General features: G+C 37.3%; 1 protein-coding gene across 6 annotated transcripts in view; it reads right to left on the minus strand.

Moving 5' to 3' along the window:
- The window catches only part of HDAC9 (histone deacetylase 9), a 491,942-nt gene that overhangs the window by 409,778 nt on the left and 69,503 nt on the right, over nt 1–12,661 (minus strand). The window contains exon 1 of one of the 6 annotated variants that reach the window (XM_087773625.1): nt 2,666–2,698. The exons of the other annotated variants lie outside the window; for them this stretch is intronic. Coding sequence (XP_087629751.1) covers nt 2,666–2,681 — 16 coding nt within the window. The 5' untranslated portion in view covers nt 2,682–2,698. Of the gene's footprint in view, nt 1–2,665; nt 2,699–12,661 lie in introns of those variants that run through there. 6 annotated transcript variants of the gene reach the window in all.

Below are 12,661 nucleotides of genomic sequence, written 5' to 3' on the forward strand. Positions count from 1 at the left end.
GGACAGTTTTGGGGTCCCAGAGGTTAGGCTATGGTAACACAGATAATTAAATTTTAAGACTTCTAAGCCATGATAGCTGTTTCTAAGACCAAAAAGAGATGGCCTCAGGAACAGCACTAAGCATATCTGAGTGCTAGAGAGAAGAAGAATTGACAACCCAATATCTTAAAAATTGAACAACAGGTCCCTCACAGTATTTGGCTAAAATGTCATAGTTTTAAAATGATCACTTTTTGCCTCCCATTTTGCAACAGATTTGGTACTAACACTGAAAAAAATTTTCCTCTGCACACAGAAGAGCTAAAAACTTATTTTTAGCCTCGTTTCCTAAGGAAATGAAACTTATCCGTTAGGCCCTCATCACAATAACTTTTAAATTCATAGAATGACTTCTGCCAGGTCTGACAGGGTGTAAAACATGTTAGGTTCCCAAAAATGGCAGCTGGGAAAGGAAGGGGAATTTAACTAGTGCTCCCACTGCGGAGTTGCCTTCACTAGGCATCAGGGAGAACACCCGGGAGCTTCTCCTTGCCACCTCTGAGACCAGGCTGCTGTAGTTGTGTTGCTCAAGGGTCTAGGTGGAGGGGAGGAAAGGATAAGGCTGTTCTTGTTTCATTGGCTTGTTCGCTTTAAGGAAAGCTGGGATGATTGTATATTTGCATAAGTGCAGTTCAGGTGCAAATGAAAGTAGCATTGACCAAATCCCTCACTCCTTTCACAGGTCCACCAAAACTGTTAAGAACAGTGTAGATTTGCTGAGGATCCAGCATCAGACACTGCAATGCAGTGAAGACTGAGGTGGTGAAATTTGTTGGTGATGTGAATGAGGGAAAAGTTTGAAAAATTCCAAAAGGATCTCCTGTAGCTGGAAAACTGCTAAGAGAATAATAATAATAACAAACTTCAGTGTAAAGAAGCAGAGTGTAATATTAAGGGTTAAGATGTCTGCAAAACAAGCTTATTTTGTCACTTCAGTAAGAACAAATTACTTGCCAATTACCTTCATGTTGCTCAGATAGGGGATATGGATGGCCTCAAAAAGCAACACATTCTGCAGCTATTATTACTCTGCAACTTATTCACTACTGTTAAGATTCCGCCCCCCCCCCCCCCTCCCCTTACAGGACTTACTGGATGTTTTCCTTGATGGCTCTCCAAAACCATCAGTATTAAAGAGAAATTATGCGAAAGCCTTTTCATTACAGTACACCCATATTTTAGGGCAAGAGTGGCTGGCAAGCACAAGGCCTCTCCTAGCTGAACCTTCCACGGTCCACCATGTTTTCTTGTACAAGATTCAAGTGGAATTACTTCTACTGTTTTTCAGAATGAGCATGTAAGTATAGTAATTTCAAAACCTTATTTTTATCAACTTCATGAAACTCCCAAAACATTTGGCATAATGTTTTTGTCTTTCAAAAGTGAATATCAGAAATGTGAGCAGAAAACATAGAAGACACTTTGCAAATCCATGTTGTAGAAACTATGAAGTATCAGTGTGAACAGAGAGCTTGCAATAAAATCATATGAATCAGAGTTTTGAAATTGTGTCTTAAATGAAGATCCTAAAATGTATTATCAACTTTTTAATTATGCCCTCCCTAGGAAAAACATTCATTACTGGGATTTTTTGTTTGTTTGTTTTGTGTTTGGTTTGGGTTTTTTTGCTAGGAAAAGTATAATTAAAAAGCTGCTAATACATTTCAAGTAAAGCTGTTAAGTAAAGCAATATACTGACAACCCAAGTTAGCGCGTCCCACTAAATGAACAATGCTATAAAACAGATTTTGAACTGACATACCCAAAAAACAGGGAAGGGCACATTTAGCCACATCACAGACACGTTATAGATAAGACAAAAAGAAATAGCTGTTAACAGCTGAAACCCTTATTACAACTTTTGGCTGCATACTGGGAATCCAATCTAACTCCCATTCAGACCAGTAAAAACGGGCTAGAGCCCTCAGTTGTACTGCTGCTGAAACACCAGGCTTGAACTTCATACAGACTTTAGGGTTGATTGATAAGTTTTGTGAGCACAGCAAGTGTAAAACAAGCTTCTTTTAGCCTTAACTGTATGTCTCCACTGTAAGACTACTTCACATCAGGTAATCTAGTGTATTTAGAAGTGAAAATACTAAAAGTATTTGCTTGTTTATTTAGCCTGTTCTTTAGGATTTTTAACTATAATAATTATTACTAATAGGACCTGCAACAGAAACCATGAAACACTAATTTTCCAATCACCAAGTAGTAACAGCAACCAGCATAGATGGCTTTAACTTGTGAAGCACAGCACAGCATAAGATACAGTACTTGAGAGAGACATGGAAGTTCATTTTTCAACTCATTCAAAAAACATCAGTTAAACACCTTTCATACCCTATGGGCTTGCATTGGTTTTTCAACTGTTATTATTATTTTGGTAGGTAGCTTCTAACTTACCAAGGGAATATACCCTTCTGACCCTGCATGAAGTTTGCTGCTATGGCAGGAATGTGTCTAGATTTGTTTACTATAAACAACACAGGATCATATTTTTTATTATTATGAAAAACTAACATAAAGCATTCTATGCCACATAATACATCCTATTCAAATTTTAATCACTGAGGATCATTTCCAATTCAATTTTCAGTTTAGAACTTAAATGAAAGGAACTTACCAGTGAGAGCGTACATGGTCTCGTTTATGTAACTCATGGTGGTTAGAAAGCTAGCAGGGCTGTTCTGATATTAAAAGCAACAATGAAGGGAAGTGGTTAGTCAACTAGCTGGTTCTGTTATTCCCTCCCACTTCTTACAGCAGTACCTAACTCTGTGGGCTTGTAGTTCAGCTTACCATCCTAGTTCTTCCTTTTGTTTTTTTTAAAGAAAAAAAAAAAATAAAACCACCACCACACCAGTTTTGCAGGATTATTAGTGTTTCAAACCAGACGTTCAATACCTAGGCAATAATAAGATACTAGATACAACATCCAAGCAGTAATAACCTCTGCTTACTTGGAGAAAATAAATAAATAAATTTAAAAAAAAAAATAAAAATCTACCTAAGAGTTTTTCTCATTGCTGCTTTGAACTGAAGCTAATAAAATGCAAACCATTCTGCATTAGTGGGGATGGAAGAATACATTAGCTGTATATATCATTAGTCAAGTTACCTAAAAGACTTGATGTAGCTGACTTTGGAGTCAACAGACAGCAATTTTTATGCAGGCATTTATGCATTTGTACATGAATAGGGGGTGCTATCTAACAAAATATTAGTATTTTATAATCACTTCATACAAGTGAAAGTGGCCAAGGGCAATGAGAGACAGAAAAGAACTAAAAATGACATAATTATTTTTTAATTAATATGTTTAATTTTTGCCTTAAAGCCACATTTGTAAACGTATTTTCATACACGCACTGTATGCTTCTTTGTTTCAGGTAACAATCTGGTTCTCTGGAATTTATTTCCAATTACAGTTTTACTGCTGAGCCACAATTTTTTTCTAATACGCCATGTTTAACACCACATGTAAAAGGAACTCAAAGAATTAACACAATCTCAGTGTCCTGATTTAGTAAGCTCCTTTAAACACAAAGAATTTCCACTTTAAGCAACAGTATTTGGAAAAAAACAAGACATCTCCCTTTGTTTTTCTGCATTAAAATAATATAAAACAGATTAAGACAAGTTGGTTAAAGCTAAGCCACAGAAATAGCGCAAGTTTATCTTTACATTTGTGGTCTCGTGGTTTACTCAATGCTTTCCTTTGGCATTTGTAAAATGCATCAAAGATTTCATGCCTAAACAATCCAGGGGTTTGGGTGTGTTGAGTACTTGAAATAAAACCATGAACTACATCAATGTTCAACTTCTCTCCCTACCAAAAAAACCCTCACACCAAAAAACCAACACTTGAGTGAAGCAGAAGGCACCGCGCTCTCTCTGTCCCTCCCTCCGCAACACAGGCACTGCTGAAGCCAGCCGCCCACAAAAGCTCTCTTCCCTTCTTGGAAGAACGACCTTGCCACCACCCGGCAGAGACCCTGTCGTACTTCACTTGTCTCTCACATTTGTTTCTTCCTTTCTTCCACCCACAGGGATTGCCCATCTAACACAATGGAGAAGCTACATTTTGTAAGAATTTTCAACGCACCCAACAAAAGTCTATCACGCGTACATCACAATCCTCTTTCACGGCAGGACAATTCTAATAGCATTCTTGTGGCGTCTTCCCACTAACTCAGCATTCAGCTGGATATTGCCAAGCCCCATTTGCTGTTGCTTGACAGGGCAAAAGACTTTACAATAGTACTATTAATTTCTTAAAGATTTACTTACTAAACAGCCTCTGTGGAATCATTTCCCCCCTCCTGGCAGGAAAAGGAGACAGGATCTGGAGAGAAAGAGACCCTCCAGAACCTGCTGAAAACTTAACTTGTGGAGGTTATGAAAAAGGACTGTGCTCAATCAGAGTAAAAATGTGGACTAGGTGATGCGACCTGTTTTTGAAGCAATTTCCTGGTATAGTAAGCAAATATTTCATGTTCATAAACACGACACTATAACTGCTGTGTGTTCCCCCATCTCCCTATTAAAATACTGTCCCATAGTTTCATTTCCTTGATGGTTAAAACATTTACGGGCTTTCCAGCATATATGTACTCATAGCTCGTCTGTAACCATTGCTTCTTAACACTAAAGCTGTCTTTAACACTGGCTTAAGGACAGCTTTTCCCTCCCTTATAATGGCTGCACTGGTGCAAAGAAATCTGAGCCTGACAGATGTGGAGCAGTTTTGATGACTTTCCACCACACACATTCAGGGAAACTGGGGTTGGGTAGGTGAGCGTGTCTTTAGCCACGTTGCATGTGACAAGACAACATGTACTTTTAAGGCTTTTTAATTATTCCTTTTCACTTCTGAAGGAATTACTACACTGGCTCATCCAAAGTCAATGTTATTCTCGTATTTTTAGCATGTACTGCAGTATCCCTGTGCCATGCACACTTTGTGAAATTATCATTATCCATGCAAACAATTGTCTCCTTTATGCCCTAAGATATTTATAATTTTTGCATGTCCACTGAAGAGGAGAATTTTCCTCTCTTTCTCCACACTTTACAGAATTTCTGTCAACCTAGTTCTTTAAAATACATAAATATATATTTGAATTACTACAGTTACTGAATGAAAGTAATTTCTAATGTAGGAGATTTTCATCATCATTTAAAACATCATCATTTAAAAGTATACTCAATTTTTAGCGCCTTGCTATGCGCAACATCATATTTTGCTTATTATTTGTGAAATGAATGGCACGTTATTTATGTTATTCCAATAAAGAATTACATTGTTTCCTTTTTGTATCTCCTCTATCCAGGATGCATTGCCTTGTTATTTTCCAAGTGTTTGCCATGCTCACTGCACAGACACTTGTCGTCAAGTCAAATATTCCAGCAACTATGCCTCATTTACCTCAAAGGCTTCAAAAGCAAGAAAATCATCGTGCAAGGTGACAGCTGGACAAGCAGGTGTTTAAAATATAGTTAAAAAAAAAGGTGAAGGTAACCAAGTGCTAGATGTGATAGCACAGCCCCAAGAATTCTACACTTGGATTTTCTACTACTGGCTAAACCGTGGTGCCATGCTACTACTAACATTATATATGAAAAAAAAAAAAAGAAAATAAAAAAAAAGAGTCAAGGAAACCAGAAGTTTTCTACTTCAAAAGATCATCTAGGCATCTTTACAGTCTTCCCTGGATTTCCAGCTGTGGATGATCCAGAAATTTCAGCTGTAATGTATCACAGAAATTCATCTATAGTAAAACCTGGAACAGAATTCAGTTTAACGAAAGGATAAGACCTTTAGCTGGGGCAGATGCGTGCTCCTCTACTGACTTCAGTAGAACCACGCTGATTCAGCCGTATCGATGAAGGACGGGGAAGATGACCTCTTATAGTACTTTCACCTACTCACTAGCGAGTATAATATTCTTTAGCTTTTAGAACCAGACATTAACCCATCCAATTTAAGTCAAAATAGATGTGTTAGGTGGAGAAAACTGAGGAATCATCACAGAAGTCCACATAAGTGCTTACCTACATTAACATCATCACTACCTGCACACTTTCAAGATACATTTATTCAAACAAATCAAAGAGTCGACTGAAACATTGCCATAAACACAAAAGGCGAGCAGTGCTTTATGCATGCTAACAATATCCCAGAAGAAAAAAAGTACATGACAACTGTCCTCCAAAGAGTAGCTCTCAGATTATATCTAGTTACTGAATAAACAAACCATTAGTCAAACCTCCATGAAAAGCTTTCAACATTTTTCCCTGAAGATCCACAAATCTGGGGTCTCTGGAACTCATCAGAGAAACAAAGCTGGAGATCCTATTAGTGTGCCCTGAGTGTGCCTCCCCTTTGTATCCGCTTGTGCCTTTCTACACATTATGAGACAGCATGAGATAGAGCAGTTACTTAAATAATCAGAACAGAGCTAAATTACCAATGCTAGGGATTGCATCATATAAAAAAAAAAGGTACTATCTTCTTCTCTAGAGGACACAATTAAAAAATCCTTTCAATATCTGCTGAAATCTCAGCATTCATTTGTAAAGTGGCTTATCAAGAAATAATAAACTTTAAAAATTGATAGCAGATGTAAATTACTGTACTGGAGATAGTGCAGGAGCATAAAGCTTTCTCCATTAGTCATGATATCCATAACTGATATGTATGCCACATGGCAAACATGCCAGACATCAGTGCACCCCACACGTTTTGGTATAGATAACTATAGCGTCTACTACTCTACTCATTCTACTTCTACATGTGCAAACGCTGCTGTGTTTGCTCAGATGTTTCTACTAGGTTACCCACACCACAGCAGAAAAAAATAGCTACATGTTTCATTTTGAAAGACAAAACATGATAAAGTAGGAAAACTTTTGGTTTATATATTAAATATCTATTTTTCTTCCAGCATAACTGTTAACTACGCAAGTATCAAGCCAATTTCTAAAAATCATCCTTGCTCTCTTGAGAAATCATTGCAGTTCTTATTTAAAATAAAAACAAATAAAAATATCTAAACTGTTCCAATCCCCACTTCGACCAGTTGTTATGCATTACTGAAATTCCTTGAGGAAGTGCAACTTCTACAAATTTGGACAGCGTGTTTCATTTCCCTAAGCTATTTCTTTATAATATCTTTGCCTAAAGGGCAGGGGAAACCCCCCCAGCAGAATCTGAAAAAGTGTTTATATGGACAAAACAGAAACGGTGTCTTTTTAAAATTGACCTTTTATTACTAAAAGTTTTGGTCCATTCAATGGACTGAAAAATCTCCTAATTAATTTTACAATGCCAAGGCTGCACATCCCAATGTGTGTAGCACGTCCTACAGCGTCGCCCTCGGCTAGTCAGAGGGCTGTGGTTGTCTGGGAAGTTATTTTGAATAGCAAAACTCTTCCAGTCTTCCTGTTGCCAGAGTCCAGGCAGCACTGCCTGGGGTAGCCCTTCCCAAGGCCGAGAGCTCCTCCGGAGGAAAGCATGAGCATTATTCACATTGCAGCAGAATCAGCCCCAGCTGTTCTTTTTAGGACCAGCTTGAGGCTTCTCTAACACCCAGCGACTCTGAGACTAAATATGCACTAAATTAAATGAGAACACTCTTTATCCTGTTTCAGGTTATGCAAGAGCAAATTTACTTTAGAAAGAGTATTTTCAGAGTCTAGAAGACAAATGTAATTTGTGTCTGGATCACTGTTGGTACAGATCCCTCAAGCTGTTCCTGGATGGAGTCACTCCAAGAAGGTTCAGCACTGCCTCCTCCATGAACGACAGTCACAAACCAGCGTCTCTCTCTGTTCTTGTGTCACTCATGTTCCACAGCCAGAAAAGAAACCATATTTTGTAGGTATTTGTTCTTATACCATGGATTCTCATGGTGTGAAAAGACCCTGAGCATGCTGGAACTTCCAAACCTATTTTAGTTCATTTTCCTAGATCATATTTTCTCTTGTGCTCCAATATCCCATTACCTTTGATTATGTGATCTGGGCCATTGTTCACCACTGGACTTAAAAAAACAGACAACCAAAGTGTCACATATCAAGCCGTCACAAAGGATTGCACATTTGAAGTAAAACTCTTGAAGTAAGCTTTACTATTCATTTTAAAACATACCTTTTTGCAAATTTTCTTACATACAGCCATCAAAACAGAGAGATCAGCACCTTATGCACAAGACCAAACAACTGATAACAAAATCATAATGATCTTCTGTCTACATGCAGCAATATTTCATTTGCAAAATGTTTATGCAGTTAAAATTATGAGTTTCACATCTGTCCACAGGTATTTGTGTGAAATGATAGTATCATGATAATAACATATCATGTTACCTTCTGTAACATTTCTTCGAACAGCTCTTCTTTCCGCTTACACACATGTTGTACTTAATAATACATTCTAGACAGTGCCTTTACTCTCAGTATGAAAGACGACAAATCAAGCATTAAAGGCTGCTTATGATCTCACTGCTAAAAATGACTGTCACAGGATGCTAAGAGTGAAAAAACTTTAAACAAGATTAGATCAGACAGGATGAGATCTGTTGCCCTCTCACTCTGCACATTTCAGAGTACGCAGCAACTATGGACATAAGCCAAAATACTAGCATGTACAAGTCAAATTGGACATAATTTCTCATTGAAGACTACACATTTCAAACGAGGTCAAAAATACTAAAGTTGGCTTCCAAGATCCTTTTAAAATCTCCTCTAACTTCTAGATGACATACTGAAAATATGAAAAATGGCAAAAAACGTGTTACAGATTTGGAACATAAAGTACTTGCAGCAGTGCTTCAAAAAACTCAGAGTGATTTTTTGCATTCACCTTTAGTCACTTTTAAGGTTTCAGTTTTTAGCTTATGTATTCCAGATATAGCAGTCCAGTGTTTTAAAGAACCTAAAAATAGACCCTTGAACTGTGAGTCAGAAAAATTAAAAAAAAAAAAAAATCCCTGGTCAATCTGAAGAACATTGACCTGATATAGCTGGAAAATTTACATTTGCAGGAGGGAAAAACAGTGCAGAGGATAACAGACTTCAAGTCTGTTATTTCAGTGTGGGTGGGGAGGGAGATAAAGGACAAGTGTTGCTGCATAGATTCTACAACTACTTTTCATCATGTTTTTAACATATGGCATGGATGCACAAAGCTCCAAACGAGGAGCATTTTGGATATAGCTTTTTTTAAAATCACAAGAATAAACAAGTAAAATAGAGTACTAGGAGCATCTCTACAGAGGGAACACCACATAAAACACTTTGCTCCCCTTCATCAAAGAAAAGTATCTTCCACTTTCTCTCCAAACCCGGTGTCAAAACGGTCAGAGAGCGTACTCCAACTGTTGATTTTGGCCAGAAAACCTCAACAGGATTACCCCCAAATTGCCCAGATTTCACAGCTATAAAGGCTAGCGATATTTTTGTATTCTTCTGCCTTTTTGCCAATAAATTTACCTATCATTTAAGTTTCCAGGCTGCATCTGACATCTCTATTAGGATGAGATCTGGACATGTGTCAGCTATTCCTCTTCATGCTTATTTTCACAGGAAATAAATCTGGGTATGTAGCCCAGCCAGAAACTGCAGCACGTACCAGCAAGTACCCATGGAACAGATCCCAGATATACAGAAAGATCCTTAAATTCACTAGGATTTTCTTTTTTACTTTATCCTTTATTACTAGAAGACAACTCCAAACACCAAATACACACTTGTGCCTTAAAATTTTAGCAGTAGAAAGACTATCTTACCTCCTATACTTCCCTTTTTTGGCACTACTTTAGATACAGAGATGACTGCTGGCTCAGAGGAAGGTGACCTCCCTTTTTCAGGGAATCATAAATGCAAGAGCTAAAGTTACTATATTTACTTTGTCTCATACTTTCAGCATTACAGAGAAAACATCAGAAAAGAACAGAGGAAAACTCCATAACGATTCTTTTTCTCCTCTTTTCTCCTAATTTCCTATCTCATTTTTGGAACCTTCCCTTAGTTCTTGTTTCGCCCCAGCAACAGCAACACAGGTAGCTTATACAGACATTAATCAGATCAGGCTGATTATTCAATGATTAAGAGAGAGGGAGAGAGAAAGAAAGAGAAATAGCATATATTTTTTTTTTTGTGATTATATGCCTAAGGCCAGCTGAATTCTTTAACTTTCCCTTGGCGTTTCCTCCTAAACTCTCTATGTCTCTCCTTTGCTAATATTTCTTTCCCTTCAGAAAGAGAAGTCCTGCATGATCACATCTTTCTTATAGACAGCAAATGACAGCAAGTGGCATGTAAATTTTTGAAGTATAAGTAGTTCAGAAAACAAGAAAAAGTTTTACTCACAAATCAAATGAGAACCGATTTTTGCTTTGCCAAGACTGTCCTAAGGTCTAATATTTTCAAACTGGTACCTCCTGGAAAGTAAAATTTTAACAATAAAGATTTTATTTTACATAATTACTCTTGAAGCTTTCAAAGCTCAGTCTACTCAGAGAGCTTTACACTTGATGTACAGCTTGATGAACAGTACAGCTCTACGTGGATTTTATTTGGTAATGCCTTAGGTTCTAGTTATTCCAAATCTAACTGCAGCTTAATCTTCTAATCTCTTCTTCTGCTCATCAGTATGACTTAGAGAATCATAGAAACATAGTTTCACGTATGCCCATCTCCAATTGTTTAAGGAGAAGCTTAAAAATGAAAAAAAGCAGGAGGAGAAACATTATAAGGTAGATATTTTGACAGACTTGGTGCCAGCCTGCACTCTTAACTTTTTTGTAAAGAAACTGATCTCTTCCATGAAATAGAGTGACTTCTACGGAGGGAAGTTTTAATCCTCAAAGCAGTACTTCATAGCAAATAAACTTTGCTATTATCTGCTGAAGCATGGAGAGTTTTGAATCATATTTCACAAGTGATTGTACTGGAATTGGTTTTGAGCGTCTAAGCACCTATATCTAACTGCTTTCTTAAGTAACCTGAGAATCTGCTCCAGTGGTGTCTTCATTTTGAATTCTAACAGGAGATAGCTGCATTTGCTTGTCAGTGTCTTTAAATAATAAGCAAATAGTACGGCTCTGCAATGTACCTTTCTTGTAAGAAAAAAAAAAGCGCCTGCAATTATCACTGTATGGTACCCTGTGTATCAGTGTGCACTCCAATATAAAAAGTGCCTATTATCTGTACTGTTACAGACTGCAAAATGTGCACCTTTAAGGCAGTACAGTAATTTATCAAAGATGGTGCTTCTTTAATTAACTATGTTAGAAGAATGAGCATTAAACAACTTTTAATGGCTGTGTCTACAGAAGACTTTGTGGCACTAAGCCATGGATCTTTCTCGTATGAAATTTATATTTAGATCCGTAATTTCTTTTATCTGTATACCAATTTCTCATTGTTACAGAACATATGCTCTTCCTCAAAATAACTTGCTATTTTTGTACTATTACTCAGCCACATACTTCCACAAAGCTGCAAGTGTTACTTCAGATAAACTTAGCAGCTTTTTGGCTAGTTTCCATGTTACTTTAATGACAGAAAAAAGACTACCTAATGAAGTGTGCTCCTGTACCCCCTCCACCAAACATGAGTTTTAAGTGAGGGTAACAAAACCAGTTGTTTATCAGTCCCCAGTCGACTGGTGGGGATGGAGGGGAGGTAAAAGGACAAGTTCTTGCACATTTCCCCTCTGGTAGAATTCCTTCGGACAGGAATGGTATCATATCCTATCTCTTAGGAACTCTGATGACTTTTACTGCTATTGTAAGTGTTTCTGAATGGAAAATAGTAGCAGTCCAAATTGTTAAGATTATCTCGTTAAAGGGTGGATGACAGAGAATGTTAAACATCCAGAAGATTTAACAAAACTGTTCACAAATCTGATAAGCATCTTTCTAAGTCTTTGGTTTGATACATTCAGCTACAGCAACTTACAATTTCAAATGCTTTAGATAAATTACCATTGCCTCCCTAATTGCTATTCAGATGTTACACAACCTCTGAACTGAATAGCCATACTACCTCTTCCAGGACACTTTTGCATCAGCTGTCATCATTAGCACACCAACGCCATTCCCCTCCCCCCCCCCCCCCCCCCAGTCACAAATATGACTGTGTAAGACATATTTCAGCTACAAAAAGTCTTATTTCATCTCTAGAAGTAATTTATTGCAGTCATAGAAATATGTGCTTTTTGCTCTGTATTTTTTTACGTATAGATACCCCACACACTTCATATAGAAATAAAGTATTTCAGTATTCTTCAAAAGGAAGTAGCAGCTTGTTTCCTACAGGATTTTAAAAACAAATTGACAGTCTCCCTCTCCATTTTGATCATCTTCGATCATCGTGACAGATTCAAATTTGTACAGATATGGAAAAAAATAGGAATTTATCATGACACAATACTACTAGCTAAAACATGTTTGCCTTCTATTCTAAGTATGCATACGTTTCTCACCAACTATATGCTTTCTTTTCTGTCTTACATAACTATTTTAAACCCCATTATGTGGGGTTTAATCATATAAAGTAATACATCCTCATGCAAAAAAATCTCATTTGTTCAACCACATCATTCATACAT

Source organism: Nipponia nippon, unplaced genomic scaffold (assembly GCF_047370975.1).
Source record: "Nipponia nippon isolate SJK-2023a ecotype South Korea unplaced genomic scaffold, ASM4737097v1 scaffold_1, whole genome shotgun sequence".
Lineage (NCBI taxonomy): Eukaryota > Metazoa > Chordata > Aves > Pelecaniformes > Threskiornithidae > Nipponia > Nipponia nippon.